Below are 19,952 nucleotides of genomic sequence, written 5' to 3' on the forward strand. Positions count from 1 at the left end.
GAGTATTTCTGTCTGTAATAAAGATCTTTTGTAGGGAAAAACTCATTCTGATTGGCTGGGCCTGACTCCCAAGTGGGTGAGCCTGGCTCCCAAGTGGGTGGACCTATGCCCTCCCAGGCCCACCCATGGCTGCGCCCCTGCCCAGTCGTGAAATCCATAGATCAGGGCCTAATAAATTCATTTCAATTGACTGCTTTCCTTATTCGCACTGTAACTCAGTAAAATCATTGAAATTGTTGCATGTTGCACCTATATTTTTGCTCAGTATATTTCTAGATGAAACACTTAGTCACCTTTTACCAAATTCAATATGAATTTGTGTTGTACTTGGTCAGTTTTGAAACAAATGCCTTTGGCTGATCAGTTTTGAGGCTTTTACTAAGAGTTGTGAAAATCTACCACATACTTCTGAAAATTGCACCAAAGCGATGTGTTATAGTATGGTAACCCAGACAAATGAATTTCAAATTACTCTCACATACAATATAGGAAAATATTTCTGGCTTTCTTCTTCCACTTATACATAACAGGCTTGAAAATATTATTAAGGAGGGAATAAAAAGACAAACTAATTCCAGAAGCAATCTTTATGATTCACTTGAGGGTAGTTTTAGTAGTAGAAAAAAACTTTATAATAACATTTTTTACAACATAACACAAACGTCCCTCAAACAAATACTTATGATACGTACACAGTATGCTTAACCTTATAGTGCCACTTGAATGCATCTGTTTTAAAGCGTTCCGTGTATTTAATACATGTACTTTGTAAGCTGCCCATATAGAACACTGAGGTCTTTTACCGTAATTCTAGCTTGAGCGACCAATGAATCTGGGCCCCCCCCCAAAAAAACATGAACACAAAACAACATGAGCTCCATCCCTTTGTGCACTGTTCAGATAGGGGAAAGTATAGAGATGTACAGTACAGTATGTACAGTATTAGTGAATGAGGATCCAGGTTCCGGGGGGGGGGGGGGTACTATCTGAACTTGTCCAATAAGAAACCCTTGTTTTCATTTTCTGTTGAAAAAATATTTTTCTACGGTGTGCCCTAATAAACATGACCCTAGATTCTGTCTCCAATCCCTTTCATATACAGACAAAAATCCCACTATTTTACCATGCCATGGTTTTAATACTAGCTTTACTGAGTATCTGAAATAGATAGGGGGTAAAAAAAAACATGGCAAATTAAATCCCACCTAAAGACCTGATTCCGTCAATTTCACAAACCCTGTAACCAAAATACAGGTATCAGGTCTATGTGAATGGTTCTCTGCTTTTTTTGCAGGTAAATTCATCAACACTTCCATTGTTTAATACCTTCTTAATTTGAAATGTAAACACCTACCACCCCTCCTAATTTGCCAGTTAGCCACTGATATATATAAAAGGGATATACCTACAAGTAAGTAGTAAATAAGGGGTTGTTTGAAAGTGGGTCATAAAAATATTGCCATATATAATGAATGTACACAACATTATGAACACCTGCTCTTTCAATGACATAGACTGACCAGGTGAATCCAGGTGAAATATAGAATCCCTTATTGATGTCACTTGAATTAAATCCACTTCAATCAGTGCAGATGAGGGGGAGGAGAGAGGTTGAAGAAGGATTTTTAAGCCTTGAGACAATTGAGACATGGGATTGTGTGTGTGCCATTCAGAGGGAAAATGGGCAAGACTAGAGGGCTGTGGTGGTCATGACATTTGTCTGCCAGTGATTGTTGAGCAAATAACTGCCGGTCTCATGGTAATTGACTGTTAATTAACAGTAACACATTTAGCATCTCCTGGCTTCCATGCATGACCCAGAAGCCACTGATGCAGACCTTTGGAACATTACATTTTAAAGTCCAATAAATCCATGTAATGGAGCCGACACCAGGGTTCCCCAACTGGTGGCCCGCGGGTGGTTTTGTTTGGTCCCACAAGTTTTCTGAGCAAATTTATTTGTTGCTGAATTTTCATTTTTGTGCCAGAACTCTAACCACACTTCAGCTTTCAGGTAGAGAGGTGAGGAGTGATATATATATATTTTTTACCTTATTTTCAATGACAGCCTTATTTTCAATGAACAGTGGGTTAACTGCCTTGTTCAGGGGCAGAACGGCAGATTTGTACCTTGTTAGCTCAGGGATATGAACTTTGCAACCTTTCGGTTGCGAGTCGAATGCTCTAACCACTAGGTTAACCTGCCGCCAATTAGTAATGAGGGGGATGATTAGGTGGCCATGATGGATTGTGGACAGTTTGGAAATTTCGCCATGACACCGGGGAAAACACCCCTACTCTTACAATAAGCACCATGGGATTTCTAATTGCCAGAGTCAGGACACCCATTTTCACGTCCTATCCAAAGATGGCACCCAACGCAGGAAAATGTTCCCAGATGTAATCAAGGTGTGAAATTATTATGTTTTAGTCAAATATTATATCGGTTTAGGCTTCTAGCGACCAATTTGCGGTATATACACACTACCGGTCAAAAGTTTTAGAACACCTACTCATTCAAGGGTTTTTCTTAATTTTTACTATTTTCTACATTGTAGCCACCCTTTGCCTTGGTGACAGCTTTGCACACTCTTGGAATTCTCTGAACCAGCTTCACCTGGAATGCTTTTCCAACAGTCTTGAAGGAGTTCCCACATATGCTGAGCACTTGCTGGATGCTTTTCGTTCACTCTGCGGTCCGACTCATCCCTAACCATCTCAATTGGGTTGAGGTTGGGGGATTGTGGAGGCCAGGTCATGTGATGCAGCACTCCATCACTCTCCTTCTTGGTCAAATAACCCTTACACAGCCTGGAGGTGTGTTGGGTCATTGTCCTGTTGAAAAACAAATAATAGTCCCACCAAACCAGATGGGATGGCGTATTGCTGCAGAATAATGTGATGGCCATTCTGGTTAAGTGTGCCTTGAATTCGAAATAAATCACAGACAGTGTCACCAGCAAAGCACGTGGTGGTTTCTTTGCAGCAATTCAACCATGAAGGCCTGATTCACACAGTCTCCTCTGAACAGTTGATGTTGAGATGAGTCTGTTACATGAACTCTGATGCATTTATTTTGGCTGCAAGTTCTGAGACTGGCAACTCTAATGAACTTGTCCTCTGCAGCAGAGGAAACTCTGGGTCTTCCATTCCTGTGGTGGTCCTCATGAGAGCCAGTTTCATCATAGCGCTTGATGGTTTTTGCAACTGCACTTGAAGTAACTTTCAAAGTTCCTTGAAATGTTCCGTATTGATTGACCTTCATGTCTTAAAGTAATGATGGACTGTCATTTCTCTTTGCTTATTTGAGCTGTTCTTGCCATAATATGGACTTGGTCTTTTACCAAATAGGGCTATCTTCTGTATACTCCCCTACCTTGTCATAATACAAATGATTGTCTCAAATGCATTAAGATGGGAAGAATTTCCACAAATGAACTTTTAAGAAGGCCCACCTGTTAATTGAAAATAATTCCAGGTGACTATCTCATGAAGCTAGTTGAAAGAATGCCAAGTGTGCAAAGCTGTCATCAAGGCAAAGGGCGGCTTTTGGAAGAATCTGAAATATAAAATATATTTTGATTTGTTTAACACTTTTTTGGTTACTACATGATTCCATATGTGTTATTTCATAGTTGTGATGTCTTCACTATTATTCAACAATGTAGAAAATAGTAAAAATTGTAAAACCCTTGAACGAGTAGCTGTTCTAAAACTTTTGACCAGTAGTGTGTGTATATATACAGTGCCTTGCGAAAGTATTCGGCCCCCTTGAACTTTGCGACCTTTTGCCACATTTCAGGCTTCAAACATAAAGATATAAAACTGTATTTTTTTGTGAAGAATCAACAACAAGTGGGACACAATCATGAAGTGGAACGACATTTATTGGATATTTCAAACTTTTTTAACAAATCAAAAACTGAAAAATTGGGCGTGCAAAATTATTCAGCCCCCTTAAGTTAATACTTTGTAGCGCCACCTTTTGCTGCGATTACAGCTGTAAGTCGCTTGGGGTATGTCTCTATCAGTTTTGCACATCGAGAGACTGACATTTTTTCCCATTCCTCCTTGCAAAACAGCTCGAGCTCAGTGAGGTTGGATGGAGAGCATTTGTGAACAGCAGTTTTCAGTTCTTTCCACAGATTCTCGATTGGATTCAGGTCTGGACTTTGACTTGGCCATTCTAACACCTGGATATGTTTATTTTTGAACCATTCCATTGTAGATTTTGCTTTATGTTTTGGATCATTGTCTTGTTGGAAGACAAATCTCCGTCCCAGTCTCAGGTCTTTTGCAGACTCCATCAGGTTTTCTTCCAGAATGGTCCTGTATTTGGTTCCATCCATCTTCCCATGGTGTGTTCAGCTGTGTTGCTTTTACGCCAAACATAACGTTTTGCATTGTTGCCAAAAAGTTCAATTTTGGTTTCATCTGACCAGAGCACCTTCTTCCACATGTTTGGTGTGTCTCCCAGGTGGCTTGTGGCAAACTTTAAACAACATTTTTTATGGATATCTTTAAGAAATGGCTTTCTTCTTGCCACTCTTCCATAAAGGCCAGATTTGTGCAATATACGACTGATTGTTGTCCTATGAACAGAGTCTCCCACCTCAGCTGTAGATCTCTGCAGTTCATCCAGAGTGATCATGGGCCTCTTGGCTGCATCTCTGATCAGTCTTCTCCTTGTATGAGCTGAAAGTTTAGAGGGACGGCCAGGTCTTGGTAGATTTGCAGTGGTCTGATACTCCTTCCATTTCAATATTATCGCTTGCACAGTGCTCCTTGGGATGTTTAAAGCTTGGGAAATCTTTTTGTATCCAAATCATGCTTTAAACTTCTTCACAACAGTATCTCGGACCTGCCTGGTGTGTTCCTTGTTCTTCATGATGCTCTCTGCGCTTTTAACGGACCTCTGAGACTATCACAGTGCAGGTGCATTTATACGGAGACTTGATTACACACAGGTGGATTGTATTTATCATCATTAGTCATTTAGGTCAACATTGGATAATTCAGAGATCCTCACTGAACTTCTGGAGAGAGTTTGCTGCACTGAAAGTAAAGGGGCTGAATAATTTTGCACGCCCAATTTTTCCGTTTTTGATTTGTTAAAAAAGTTTGAAATATCCAATAAATGTCGTTCCACTTCATGATTGTGTCCCACTTGTTGTTGATTCTTCACAAAAAAATACCGTTTTATATCTTTATGTTTGAAGCCTGAAATGTGGCAAAAGGTCGCAAAGTTCAAGGGGGCCGAATACTTTCGCAAGGCACTGTATATATAAAAGAATATTGAAAAAATTGGCCCACGGCTGAATCTAGTTGATGATCCCTGCACTATTCTATGTTAATCTGTTATCCCACATAGTACAAAAGTTGACTTATGCTATTCTTTGCGAGAAAGAAATATTCCAAACATAGCCTGGGGCAGTTGTGGGATGCGGTAGATCCTAAAAAAAAAACTGTTTAATAGCAATGAGGATGTAATGCGAATAAGCACGTAATACTTTTATTATAAAGTTGCATTTTTTAATGGTGTAAATGATCTTCCCCAAACTTGAAACTCACTTGTTGTGTTTGTATGCCAGTTAGGCTCTACACCCGGTGTGAAGCGGATTAATGTGCTTAATTTTAAGAAGTTACTTTAGTTGTGATACAAACCTTATCAAAACATACATGAGGTGTGAGACTATGAATTTTAAAAATCGCAAAAAAACCCCGCTGTTTCTTGCCTTACTGCACACAGGCTGGGCATCATTCACAAGTGATAGGCTATTCAGACTATTCTTGATTTGATCTTGTCTTTACATATACTAAATAATATATGTGTGAAATTTGTTTTGATTTAGAATAGACCATTATCATGCACCTGTCTGGAAACAGGGGCAGGGGAAAAAATTACATGTCATCTATGCACTTAAATAGAGAATTTAGGATGCTTTTCCTGTGTTTCATTTTCATACCAGCCAGGTAGGTTATACTCCTGATTTTCAATAACAATTGCATTGATGTCAGAATGATAAGACAAGTTTGGTAGGATACTAGTTTGGTAGGCCTAATTACCGTGACTAAACGTGGAATTTGACTGCCGTCATGATGTGCCGCCACGGTTGCAGTAATATGGTCACCTTAACTTGCCCTAGGCAAGACTAAATATTTAAGTGCTGTTGAACGGGTTATGGTAGTAGTTGCCAGGCACACCGCTTTGTGTCAAGAACTGAAACGCTGCTGGGTTTTTCACGCTCGACAGTTTCCTGTCTGTATCAAGAATGATCCACCAGCCAACTTGAAACAACTGTGGGAACCATTGGAGTCAACATGGGCCAGCATCCCTGTGGAACGCTTTTGACTCCTAGAGTCCATGCCACGAGGAATTGAGGCTGTTCTGATGGAAAAGAGGAGGGGGTGAGCTACTCAGTATTAGGAAGCTGTTTTGTACACTCAGGGTATTATTTTTACAGGTCACATGCCCCATCTTCAGTCTGAAATGGGTATATTAAAGTAAGCATGATCAGTGCCTAAACAACTAAAAATAAACACAGCGCCAGTCAAGCAGCCCTGGTTTTTGAACGTAACAATTTTAATTAAAGTTGTTTGGAGGGAGAGAGCTCTCTCAGTACCTGTAGTCCTTGAAGTGGTGATGCTGCTTTGTCGAGGGTATGGTAGATGTGGAGAATATTGTGGTGGCGTGTGTCTACTGCTACTGGAGGACATGACTGGTGCTGCAACGACAGATAACGTGCCTCTTCAACTCTTCTTTGCGTTCACCTATCTCAGCGTCAAACGCCTGAGGGACAACAAGGGACGAAGAGATGGACAGACACCTCAACTCATCCGTCCATTTATGAATATATCTTGTGTCTTTTTTTCCTTCCCCTTTTTTTTCTTCCTTTTTCCTTTTAAATCCCTGCCATTCCATCCTGTCTTGTCCAACATTGTTCCCCTCTGTCCTTTGGGTCTATCTGCAGGCACAGCTCTCCACAGACATGCTGGGGTAGACCTTGAGCACCAGGTTACCTCCCTCGTCCTGGTAGAGAACCACCAGAGGGCTCATCTTCTCTGGGGCACAGCAGGGCTCTGGGACCCCTGGAACTATCCCAACCGCACGGACTATACTCTGGATGGTTGCATGGTTAGAGGGATGCAGCACCTGGGAGAGAGGGAAGCAACGGGGAGAGGATGGGAAGGGCCGGTGAGGTAGAGAAAGAGATGGAGAGAGAGAGAGAGAGAGAGAGAGAGAGGTTACAGCATTGTAACTTTGAATCAAATCCAATTTTATTGGTCACATGCGCCGAATACCAGAGCCTTAGACCTTACAGTGACATGCTTACTTACAAGCCCTTTAATTAACCAACAATGCAGTTTTAAGAAAAATAAGTCTTAAGAAAGTATTTACTCAAATAAACTGAAGTAAAAAATAAATAAGAACATTTAAAAACAACAAATATTTAAAGAGCAACAATAAAATGATAGTATCGAGGCTATATACTGTACAGTTAATGTGTTGGGGGCACAGGTTAGTTGAGGCAATCAAGTTCATATGAACATGTAGGTAGAGGCAATGCCTGTAATAAAACTGGCATGCCTGTAATAATTCAACAGGAAAAATTACATGAAGGTCATTCTGTTTTTTTTTTTTTTTTTTTTAAAGAAGGAAGAGGAGCACAATGGTTATTCATTTAATAAAGTGCAAGTAGGGAAAACATAACGTACATGTAAGTGTGTCCGCACTGGCCAGTAATGTATCTACTGATTTATACTATTTCATAAATGTTGTAGACATATCATCAGACTGGGAGCAATGGAGCAATTCCAAATTGAGAACCAGAAAAACATTCTCCGCAGTCATGTGTCCTCTCTGCCTTACATAAGCTCTGCTCTGTGCTCTAACATTGACCATATGTATTGAGTCTGTATCTCGTCTTTAGCTCAGAAGGCTACCAAAGACTGGATTTCACATGGGTTCAAATCCGGCTAGTCATAGTCTTTACCTTGGGCATGGGGAATCCACAGGTTCCAGCGCAGTAAAAGGTATCGAAGGCTTCAGGCGCCAGGACCCACTCACTCCAGCCGATGTCGGCAAAGTCGACCCTGAGTGTCCTCCTAGAGCAGCTCCTAATCTGGGGTTCCGATCCCCACTGTCTCTTCTTCGCCTTGCGCATTGTCCACTCATCAAAACTCAGCATTGGAGACTTACTTCCTCCTGCCTTCCCTCTATCGTTTCTTTCATCACTCCTTCCCTCAATGTTGTCTTGCAACCTACTCCCTCTATCGCTGCTCTTCTTTGGGGTCCTCTCGTCCAAGCTCAGAACTGGCGATTGACTCCCTCTATCCCTCTCTCCATCTTTCACTTCTTCCTCTCCATCCTGGCCATTCCTCATCCTCTCCTTCCTCCCAGGCTTGGGATTGATAGGTTTCAGGGTGTGGTAGGCGGTTTCAAACAGGTCATCTTTCCTGGATCCGCTAGGCCTGTACTCCACCTCTGGTAGCTCGTTGTTCTGGATGGAGTCTGGGTGGGATGGTACCCCCCTTCTTACACGACCCTTTGACCCCTGTTTAGGGGGAAGACGAGAAGGGTGAGAATAATTTTCCTTCACCTCAGCCTCAGGGCCATACCTCTGTAAAGTCTGTGCCACACTGTTGGACTCATCTAGCGCATGGTCATCAGCATACATCAATAAATAAGGTAGACTTGTCCCCGACAGTGTGTCCTCTGGCTGTCTGTGGTACTGCAGCCCAAAGTCCAGCTCCACCGACACAAAATGACTGCCCTTTTCCCTGGCCTCTTTTATCGCCACAGTCACGTCCTGCATCTGCCACAACCCTTTCTGGTTAGGGTGAAATGTCATGTTGCCTAGCAATGACACCTGCGACCCTGGATTGAACCCTGACCCAGAGGGGTTGGAGTGAAGGAAGAGGTGGATGTAGGGAGCAGGGTGGAGGTGTAGAGAGCGACAGGCCGGGATTTTGTAGCGTTTGCCCAACCAGGCCCTTGGCCGTGGGCACCGGTCGAACAAGAAGTGAAACGTGGCAGAGAGGATGAGCTCTGAGTTCTGGAGAGACGTCAGGTTCAGATGGTAAAACGTCCTCTGGTCAGACGAGTCTACAGGGGGAGAAATGTGTTACTTTAGATAGTCTTTCACAGTGACCCAGGCCTTAACAACTAAAGAGCAGACAGAGGCACATTGATTCCCTAGGTGGGAAGAAACCTTGAGTGGAACCAGAGTCTGGAGAGGGAACCCATCGTTCTCTGGCTGTTATAGGAGAGGATAGGAGAGGGGAAGAGTTAGGGAGATGGGGAAGGAAAGAGAGGGTGAGGGGGATGGGGAGAGAGGAGAGGAGAGGAGAGGAGAGGAGAGGAGAGGAGAGGAGAGGAGAGGAGAGGGGGAGTGAGTGAGTGAGGGAGGGAGATGGGTGCAGAGAAGTGGGGTGAGGGAGGCATGAATAACATATTCATGATGTACACTAGGCAAACAGCAGACGTATTGTCCATTGTATATGCGTCTGCGGATGTATGGAGTGACTTAAGAGATATACATTACTCTGTATCCAGCCTCAGGCATATGGAAACGCTTATTTCAGTTTCCTCCAAAGCTTCCCCTAAGCCACTAATACAGCCAACACCGTCTGCCACGCACCAAGACACTAACCTAATGTTTTTACAGATCTCCTGTTGTTGTCAAAACTCCCTTACATCTCTCCTTAGATTACATGGCTTCTGCAGTTAAAAAAAAAACATGTTTTATGATATCTGATAACCACTTAAAGAAGAGCTCCTCCTTAAATTGACATTTTTATATTATATGTAAACAGTTGAGCTATTTTAGTGCATTGCTGTGTTCTGCTCATTGAGGGGAACGTTCGTTTGTGCAAATGGTTTGGAGAGATTTTGAGAGATCGATCGACTTGGTTCTTGCAAGACTCAACTGCTGAATCATCAGGCAACCCAAGGAAGGGATGGGATAGGAGGACTATAAACCCAACAAAAGGACAACCACAAGAATTAGGACAGAGGTAAACAAACACAAAACCCCCTGGGGGAGAAAGCGGAAGGATTTCTAAGGGATTTCTGGAGGATCGTTCAGGCCTGATAGGGAAACAAGCATTCAGATGAACAAAAAAACAAGCAGAAGAGCACTTGGAAAGGAGGCTGAAGCGGTGAAACAATCTGAACCTTGAGAAAGTATCTTAATCTATGTGTAATGTGCTGTTTCTGTCACGCCCTGGTCTAAGTATTTTGTGTTTTTCTTCATGTATTGGGTCAGGCCAGGGTGTGGCATGGGTTTTTGTATGTGGTGTGTATGTGTGGGGATTGTAGCTAGTGGGGTGTTCTAGCTATGTCTATGGCTGTCTGAAGTGGTTCTCAATCAGAGGCAGGTGTTTATCGTTGTCTCTGATTGGGAACCATATTTAGGCAGCCATATTCTTTGAGTTTGTTGTGGGTGATTGTCCTTAGAGTCCTGATGTCCTTGTTCTGTGTTAGTTTACACAAGTATAGGCTGTTTCGGTTTTCGTTACGTTTATTGTTTTTGTAGTGTTTGTGTTTAGTGTGTTTTTTTTTCATTAAACATGAATTGCAATCGACACGCTGCATTTTTGTCCGACTCTCCTTCTCACCAAGAAAACCGTTAGTTTCATTGTTCATAGAAGTGCAGAGAGAATTTATCTATAGGTGCATTACTTAAACAAGTGAGCTCATCAAGGGGAACATGCACATCATTCTAGAGAAGCGTGCATTGTTCAGAGGTCCACATGGAGATGAAGATGGATGCATTCTCTACGCATTATTTCAGAGACCTTGCCAACGCGTATCCTGAAAAAAAGTCTAAAAGAAATTGCTAAGGGAATCTCCAGAGACTCTGAGGGCAGACATCCTAAAAGCGAACAAGGAAATAAGAAATAAAAGGAGACCTTCTGACGATCCTAATGCTTGGCACACAGTTCTCCACAAGACCAATAATGATCTTAAAATGTCAGAAAACAGAACACTGAGGCAACTGTATATCGATTCCATCCCCAAATGTAACATTGATAGATATATATATATATATATATAAACGGTACTGTGATGGTTCAAGGTTCGGAGGCCAGTCTGGATCAATTTGACCACTAGCTCGACCAAATAAAACCTTTTGTTGCTGAACTTAAAACCTCTCCACTGTCACTACCTACAACAGCCTTCACTCCCTCTGTGCCTCGGTATGTAGTCCCCAGTGTCCCTCTCCCTCCCTCGCCTGGAGCAGACACAGCCCTGAGCACGCCTCTCTCACACGCGACACCTGCAGTACCACAGCATCTTATAGAGGAGGAGATCAGCCTGGTGCGTCAGCATAGGGATGGGATCCGGGAGCTGCCGTGTGCAATGAACAATGTTGAGGACGACAGTTAGGCTGTCATTATGTTTCGGCTCTCAGGGTGGCAGTGTGCAGACGGAGAGAGGCACTATCCGGCACAGTCAATGCCAGCCACATGCACAACCTGCAGAAAGAGCTATATGAACTAAGGCAGGAATTTCTTAGCCGCCATCATCCACTCTACAAAGGGTCCCACAAAAACCCTGGACCAGGCCAACAGCTGAATCAGAACCCACCAACCAACCCAACCAACCCAACCAACCAATGCACCAACCCAGCTGACCCCCTCCATCCCCATCTCACGGCCTGTAATTACTCCCATCACTCCTGCCATCCTCCATAGACCTGACGAGAAACCAGACATAATATTAATGATGGACTCAAATGGAACGATTAAATTAGAGAATACAACTTTCCCAAATAAAAAGGTGTCAAAGTGCCCAACAACAGAGAGAGCTTATGGAGCACTTGACTGTGGCCCAGCCTAGCTCTCCAAGCCATATAATCATTCACACAGGGACCAATGACCTGTGTGCCAAACATCACAGCACAGCACAGCTCTACATGACCTGACCAATCACAGAACAGCTCTACCCGACCAGGCCCACCTCAACTCAGCCCAGCTCTACCCAGCACCGACCACTACCCTAGGGTCTGGAAAAACACCGTTGAGGGTAGTGCACCACATGATGCAGTCCACACCATGTATCATTCACATCATCAGCCCTCATATGCTTGAGAGTTTGGAGCTTTGCCAGCCACACTGCCCTCTACACCACCCTCCTCAATTACCCCCACAACCTCCCTCCCAGACTAGTTTTGGTTACCCTCCCTACTCCCACGCCCAGGACAGGCCTGGGACACTCCTGCCCCCAATGGCAGCCCCAACCCTGCAACAGGAGGCACACCAAGGCCTCCTGTGCACACACAGAATTGAGCACCAACAGCCACTCCTTTGGCGGGAGCTTCATCCAGGTAGACTGAGCTCTGCCAACACTGCTCTCCCAGTTCCCGCCCCAGCCACTGCATCCAGAGAATTAAGGGAGGTTTGTCAAATGCTTAGACTACTTTGCTCTCACGTGGATGGCCCAGGACCTTGGCAAAGTCTCAACTTATTCAACAAACAGCTGCAGATGACCCTACGCCTGTTAGCTCTTATGGGAATGAGCTGAATATACCCCTCTGACTTTAAATCTCAGTTTAGGTCTAATGGACCTAAACGTGCTAAGAAACATGGTTCAATGGTTCTGTATCTGATGAAGACTTTGAAGTAAATTATTCTAATATATTTATTTGAAAGTAAAGGGGCTGAATAATTTAGCACGCCCAATTTTTCAGTTTTTAATTTGTTAAAAAAGTTTGAAATATCCAATAATAATAATATCCAATAATCCACTTCATGATTGTGTCCCACTTGTTGTTGATTCTTCACAAAAAAATACAGTTTTATATCTTTATGTTTGAAGCCTGAAATGTGGCAAAAGGTCGCAAAGTTCAAGGGGGCCGAATACTTTCGCAAGGCACTGTATACTACAGGTCAAACGTTTTAGAACAGCTACTCATTCAACAGTTTTTCTATATTTTTACTATTTTCTACATTGTAGAATAATAGTGAAGACACCACAACTATGAAATAACACATATAGAATCATGTAGTAACCAAAAAAAGTGTTAAACAAATCAAAATATATTTTATATTTGAGATTCTTCAAAAAGCCACCCTTTGCCTTGATGTCAACTTTGCAACCTCTTGGCATTCTCTCAGCCAGCTTCATGAGGTAGTCACCTGGAATGCATTTCAATTAACATGTGTGCCTTCTTAAAAGTTGATTTGTGGAATTTCTATATTTCTTAATGCATTTGAGACAATCAGTTGTGTTGTGACAAGGTAGGGGGGGGGGGGGGGAATCAAAAGATAGCCCTATTTGGTAAAAGACTAAGTTCATATTATGGCAAGAACAGCTCAAATAAGCAAAGAGAAACGACAGTCCATCATTACTTTAAGACATTAATGTCACTATCGTCTGAATGAATAGAACAAGGTGCAGCGTACTTAGAGTTCCACATGTTTAATAAATATGCAACTCACCAAAAACAAACAGAAGAAAACGAAACGTGATGTTCTGGGCTGCTCACAGGCAGCTACACAAAAACAAGACCCCACAAACAACAGGTGGGAAAAGGGTGCCTAAATATGATCCCCAATCAGAGACAACGATAGACAGCTGCCTTTGATTGGGAACCATACCAGGCCAACAAAGAAATAGAAAACATAGATTGCCCACCCTAGTCACACCCTGACCTAACAAAAATAGAGAATTAAAAGGATGCCTAAGGTCAGGGTGTGACAGTACCCCCCCAAAAAGGTGCGGACCCTGTCCGCAAACCTGAACCTATAGGGGAGGGTCCGGGTGGGCATCTACCCACGGTGGCGGCTCCGGTGAGGGACGCAGACCCTACTCCGCTCGTAGCGCCGCCAACTTCGGTGGCGCCACTGGTGCGGGGATTGTCGCCGGAAGCTCCGGACTGTGAATCATCGCCGGGGACTCCAGACCGTGGATTGTCGCCGGGGACTTCGGACCGTGGATCGTCGCCGGAGGCTCCGGACCGGGGATTGTCGCCGGAGGAACCGGGCCGTGGATTGTCACCGGGGACTCCAGACAGTGGATTGTCGCCGGGGACTTCGGACCGGGAACCCCCGTCGGAGGCTCCGGCCTGGGAACCGTCACCGGAGGCTCCGGACCGGGAACTGTCGATGGAGGCTCCAGGGCTCCGGAACGGGAACCGTCGCCGGAGGCTCCGGACTGCCGACCGTCGCTGGAGACCTGGTGCGTGGAGCTGGCACAGGACGTACTGGGCTGGGGAGACGCACAAGAGGCCTGGAGCGTGGGGCCGGCACAGGACGTACCGTGCTGTGGAGGCACACTGGAGGTCTGGTGCGTGGAGCTGGCACAGGATGTACCGGGCTAAGGAGATGTACAGGAGGCCTGGAGCGTGGAGCCGGCACAGGACGTACCGTGCTGTGGAGGCGCACTGGAGGTCTGGAGCTTAGAGCGGGCACAGGATGTACCGGGCTGGGGAGACACACAGGAGGCCTGGTGCGTGGAGCTGACACAGGACATACCGGGCTAAGGAGATGTACAGGAGGCCTGGAGCTTGGAGCCGGCACAGGACGTACCGTGCTGTGGAGGCGCACTGGAGGTCTGGAGCTTAGAGCTGGCACAACGTGTCCTGGACAGATGACAACCTTCGCACGGCAAGTGCAGGGAGCTGGCACAGGACGTACCGAGCTGTGGAGGCGCACTGGAGACACGGTGCATAGAACCGGCGCACATTGTACCGGAACGATAACACGCTCCTCAAAGCGAGTGCGGAGAGCTGGCACAGGACGTGCAGGGCTGGGGAGGCGTACTGGAGACCTAGTGCGTTGGGCGGCACAGTCTTCACCAGATGGCTAGCGGCATTAAACTGAGGACACGCTCCTTAGGGCGAATGTCATGCCTGATGCACCAACACAACAGCTCTCTCATAACACTCTCCTCCAATTTCCCCATCAACTCACTGACTGTCTCTGATTCACTCCCTTCACTCCCCTCCAAGTTCACCTTCCTCTCCCAGACTGGCTCTGGTTCAACCCTCGGCTCCGCCGACCAACCCATGTGCCCTCCCAAAAATATTTTGGAGGCTGCCTCTCCGGCTTCCGTCTTGGCCGCGAACCCCGGTGTCGTCGTTTTTGCTCCTTCGCAGCCCCCGCCAGCTTCCATGGCAGGCTCCTGTCTCCTGACATGATTTCGTCCCACGTCCAGGATGTCCTCCACTCCTGGCTTTCCTCCCAGGCCCAGGATCCCTGATCCTCCTGGGCACGCTGCTTGGTCCGTGGGTGGTGGGATCTTCTGTCACGATCGTCTGAATGAATGGACCAAGGCGCAGCGTACTTAGAGTTCCACATGTTTAATAAATATGCAACTCACCAAAAACAAACATAAGAAAACGAAACATGACGTTTTGGGCTGCTCACAGCCCTTGTCACAACACAACTGATTGTCTCAAATGCATTAAGAAATATAGAAATTCCACAAATCAACTTTTAAGAAGTCAAGATCCCACAAACAACAGGTGGGAAAAGGCTGCCTAAATATGATAATGATAGACAGCTGCCTCTGATTGGGAATCATACCAGGCCAACAAAGAAATAGAAAACATAGATTGCCCACCCTAGTCACACCCTGACCTAACCAAAATAGAGAATTAAAATGATCTCTAAGGTCAGGGCGTGACAATTAAGGTCAGTCACTACGGAAAATTTGCAGTCGCGAAAACCATCAAGCGCTATGATGAAACTGACTCTCATGAGGACCGCCACAGGAAAGGAAGACCCAGAGTTACCTCTGCTGCAGAGGACAAGTTCATTAGAGTTACCAGCCTCAGAAAATGCAGCACAAATAGATGCTTCACAGAATTCAAGTAACAGACACATCTCAACATCAACTATTCAGAGGAGACTGTGTGAATCAGGCCTTCATGGTCGAATTGCTGCAAAGAAACCACTACTAATAAGAAGAGACTTGCTTGGGCCAAGAAACACAAGCAATGGACATCAAACCGGTGCAATTTGTCCTTTGGTCTGGAGTCCAAATTGAAGATTTTTGGCTCCAACCAGCATGTCTTTGTGAGACGCGGTGCGGGTGAACGGATGATCTACGCATGTGTTTTCCCACCGTAAACTATGGAGACTCCTCCATACTTTACGGTGGGAAATTCAAATGCTTAGATAATCTGAGGTTTTATAGTGTGGGGCTGCTTTGCTGCTGACACTGTCTGTGATTTATTTAGAATTCAAGGCACACTTAACCAGCATGGCTACCACAGCATTCTGCAGCGATACGCCATCCCATCTGGTTTGTGGTTAGTGGGACTATTATTTGTTTTTCAACAGGACAATGACCCAACACACCTCCAGGCTGTGTAAGGGCTATTTGACCAAGAAGGAGAGTTTATCAGATGACCTGGCCTCCACAACCCCCCGACCTTACAAAACAGCAAAATACTAATCCTTGTTTAATTAATTAAGAAGAGACATTGTAAAATGTTTTTGGCTCTAGAACATTTATCCTCTATATGTATTCCTCTGGAATAATAAACAATTCAGAGTCAAAGATAGATCTAACCCTTGGTTTTCTTTCAGAGCTATCATAGCACATTCAGATGAGATATCAGACCTGGGCCAAAGCAAGGAAAACTGTGTAGTGGACTGGTAAACTTTCAGACAATGGAGAAACAGACATAGTATCTCGATTAAAAAAGCTAAACCAAGCCACTTTTTGAGCTCTATCTATGACTCTGCTGGTGATCTTTCAACATTTTGGAAAACAGTAAATGCACTGAAGCGTACAAATTCCTCTTCTTCCCTGCCTAAGCAAGTTCTGCCTGACTCTGGCATCATAACTGAGAAGAGTGGAATAAGTGATGCTTTTAATCACAATTTTATCTCGGCAGGATTTTTATTTGAGATAAACACATTTTTGACCCTTTTCATTCAATAGACTGCTCCTCCCTCTGCCCGCCTATGGCTGACTCAACGTCTAACCTGTCAACTTCTAGTGAATCTTTTTTTTCAATTCAACAATTGACTATCTGTGATGTGCTAGATGCCTTGCTTAAGATTGATGTCAAAAAAACTCCACTGGGGAGGACATGCTTTATCCATTTTTACTGCTGCTCTCTGCCCCCCTGATTGCTGAATAGTTAACCAATATTTTTAACCTGACGATTATATCTGGTACCATCCCCAAGGTTCGGAAGGTGGCCCATGTACTCCCCCTTCACAAAGGTGGTGACCCTTGCGACCTAAATAATTTTTCCCTCTATTTCTATACTTTTTTTGCCTAGCTAAAATATTACAAACCTTGATTAATTCTCAGCTAAGATATTTCTTATCTTTGAAATGTATTTTAAATGTACTGTACATCAGTCAGGTCATAGCACTCTCTCGGCCACATTCCTAGTTATGAATGATGTGGTTACCTGTATGGATAAAAGACAACATTGATCTTCCTTGACCTGTCAAAGGCTTTCGACACAGTTTTATCACTCACTGCTAATTCAGAGGCTTTCCTCAGTTGGCCTAGACCAGGCTGCATATAGCTGGTTTAACAATGACTTGACAGATAGAAGTCAATATGTATCTACTGATGGTGTTAAATTAGGTTTCCTGGATATTACGAAAGGTGTCGCACAAGGGTTGATTCTGGGTCCTGTACTTTTTACTGTTTACATTAACAAAAAAATGTATCCTGCTGATGATACTGCTGTATATGCTATTACCCCCACGGTTGATCAGTTTTGTCTTCATTTTACTATAGAAAAACTTTATTGACCTAAAATTTGTATTGAATGCAGGTAAAACTAAGTATATGTTGTTCTCCAGAGAGCATAAAAATGACTGATTTAAGCATACGTCCATAATGCTTCCAAATATCTGGGCATCTGGACAGATGAAAAGCTGTCTTTTAAAAAGCATAGTGATGCGTATTTTCTGTAATTTATTTAATTCAGGGATCCTCTGTAAAAGAGACCTTGGTCTCAGTATGACTCCCTGATAAAATACAGGTTAAATAAATTAAACAAAATGTTAAGTCAATGTGGGCCTGTTTTGTTCATAAAAAAACACCACAGGAAAATGGCATCAATGCATGCTAAGCTTTCATACTCCAGCCCAGGATACAGTGGCCTCTTTATAGGAAAATAGATATGGTGCATTATTGGTGTCCGCCTGTCTCCTGGTTACCGCATTGTTGTCGTGGCCAGCGCGGCAGCTGGGCTCCACTTGGGGGCGAATTCTACACACATTCTTGCCGTCTGCGGCTGGAGCTGCGGCAGGATCACACTACAGCTGAAGCGACTCATACAGATCTGCCCAAGTGCGTCATAAAATGCATTGTGGTATTCTCAGAAGGTTCCAAAACAATCCTACCTATTTGGGGTGTCTGACCACATGCGTCGGCTTTTTTCAGCCTGCTGTTGGCTATTTCAATTAATTAGGTTGCCTACTAGAAGAGAGTTGGGGGGGGGGGGGGTGGCAGTACATCATTGATATTATTGAAAAACATAAAGACATTTCGGTTGTTATATAATATAACCATAAATTCATCATAACTGTGTGAGTGAAGGCACCTCCTATGCACGTTGCATTTCTCTCCATGCCTATCTCATCAGCGCCTTTCCCTCTGAGGACAGACATACTCTGAGAATTTAGGTCACATATCAGAGTTGAGGATATTACTAATTGATCTACATTAATTTTCCTGTCCAGCATCATAGACAGTCATACCACAGTCACACTCACCTTGGCTGGCTCTGAAACTCCTGACAGTGTTTCCCTCTCTGAGTCGTTTCAGATCTCTGTTGTATTTCTCATACAGCCTGTACATGTGCTGTGAGACCACATCCTGATTAGCTCTGTCTCGGTCAAACGGAGAATCGGTTCCATCGCTGCCCTGTCCCTGCAAGCCCCATGGGGTTCGGCTCGAGGTCCGACCCTCCAAAGTTCCAAGACAACAACCTAGCATTAGAAAAAGCATGTGCGCGGTAAACTCGAACCAGACTGCCATTTCAGAACCAAACACAAAATCCTTTACTTCAAGGGAGAAAACGCACATCCGAGGAATGACTTGTAATGATGGTGTCTGTAATAAAGGCGTCCGCTTTTACTCCTCTTTTATGCCGTGTGGATGCTGGAGGTTAGTTAACTCTCCTCAGAGCTACTTTAACACTTGTTTCTCCTTTACAGCCAGAGGTTAGAGGGGTAACACTGGAGTAGTGAAAGGTGCTGACGTCCACTTCTGCAGCCAATGAGAGAACTCACACACTACAGTTCCAGTTCGTTATTCCCGTCTCGCTCTCTCTCACAAGCGTGCGCGTGCACACACACACACACACACACACACACACACACACACACACACACACACACACACACACACACACACACACACACACACACACACACACACACACACACACACACACACAATTCCATCTTGAAGCAAATATTTCAAACCCACAAAAATGTAACAATCCAAATATGTCATTAATAAAATTGGACGATGATGACAATTGATATGCTGCTGGTGTTTTATTGATATTTGTTAAATATGTCATAACAAGTATTGTTGAGTTATGTCGTCAACATTTCTGTTTCAAATAGCATCACAGCATTGTCTGCAATAACTGCTTTTGATAGCAACTCAGTCACAAATGATTAGTGAACTACACCTACAATAACAGTCGGGGTATTAACCAACCAGGGCTTATTATGAATAGTGTTATTGTGTCTTTGTGTGTGTGTGTGTGTTTGTGTGTGTCTGAGAGAAAGAGAGCATAATGAGTGTGTTATTGAGAAGTGGAGTGTTACAGAGAGGCTGTGAGAAGAGAGGAGGGAACTCACATTTTATAAATGGGATTCAGAACATGACTCTACCAATGGTCTTGCCACCTCGGGTGTTATTGTGTGTGTATGTGTGTGTATGTGTGTGTGTGTCTGTCTCTGTGTGTGTCTGTCTGCAGCTCCATGCCAACAATGCTAGTTCTGTGAGA

The 19,952-nt window shown here is 44.1% G+C and overlaps 1 protein-coding gene across 1 annotated transcript; it reads right to left on the reverse strand.

Annotated features, from left to right (window-relative positions):
* Positions 1-6,852: 6,852 nt before the first annotated feature.
* On the reverse strand, positions 6,853-19,116 carry gdf10a (growth differentiation factor 10a). The gene is made up of 3 exons (XM_036981581.2): positions 18,703-19,116; positions 7,995-9,106; positions 6,853-7,153 (listed from the first exon to the last, which is right to left on the reverse strand). Exons 1-3 carry the CDS (start codon positions 19,013-19,015, stop codon positions 6,962-6,964), a joined length of 1,617 nt encoding a protein of 538 aa, XP_036837476.2. The 5' UTR covers positions 19,016-19,116; the 3' UTR covers positions 6,853-6,961.
* Positions 19,117-19,952: the final 836 nt, after the last annotated feature.

This window comes from Oncorhynchus mykiss, chromosome 1 (genome assembly GCF_057628025.1).
Source record: "Oncorhynchus mykiss isolate SJ-2025 chromosome 1, ASM5762802v1, whole genome shotgun sequence".
In the NCBI taxonomy this organism is placed as follows: domain Eukaryota; kingdom Metazoa; phylum Chordata; class Actinopteri; order Salmoniformes; family Salmonidae; genus Oncorhynchus; species Oncorhynchus mykiss.

What these genes read in the sequence shown, in the direction of transcription:
- gdf10a (XM_036981581.2), bottom strand. Translation starts at nt 19,015, where the DNA reads ATGTGCGTTTTCTCCCTTGAAGTAAAGGATTTTGTGTTTGGTTCTGAA. An exon ending in GAGTTTCAGAGCCAGCCAAG is followed by an intron (nt 9,107 to 18,702) that starts GTGAGTGTGACT and finishes CTCCCCCTGTAG; the next exon opens with ACTCGTCTGACCAGAGGACG. An exon ending in GTGGATTCCCCATGCCCAAG is followed by an intron (nt 7,154 to 7,994) that starts GTAAAGACTATG and finishes CCTCTCTCCCAG; the next exon opens with GTGCTGCATCCCTCTAACCA.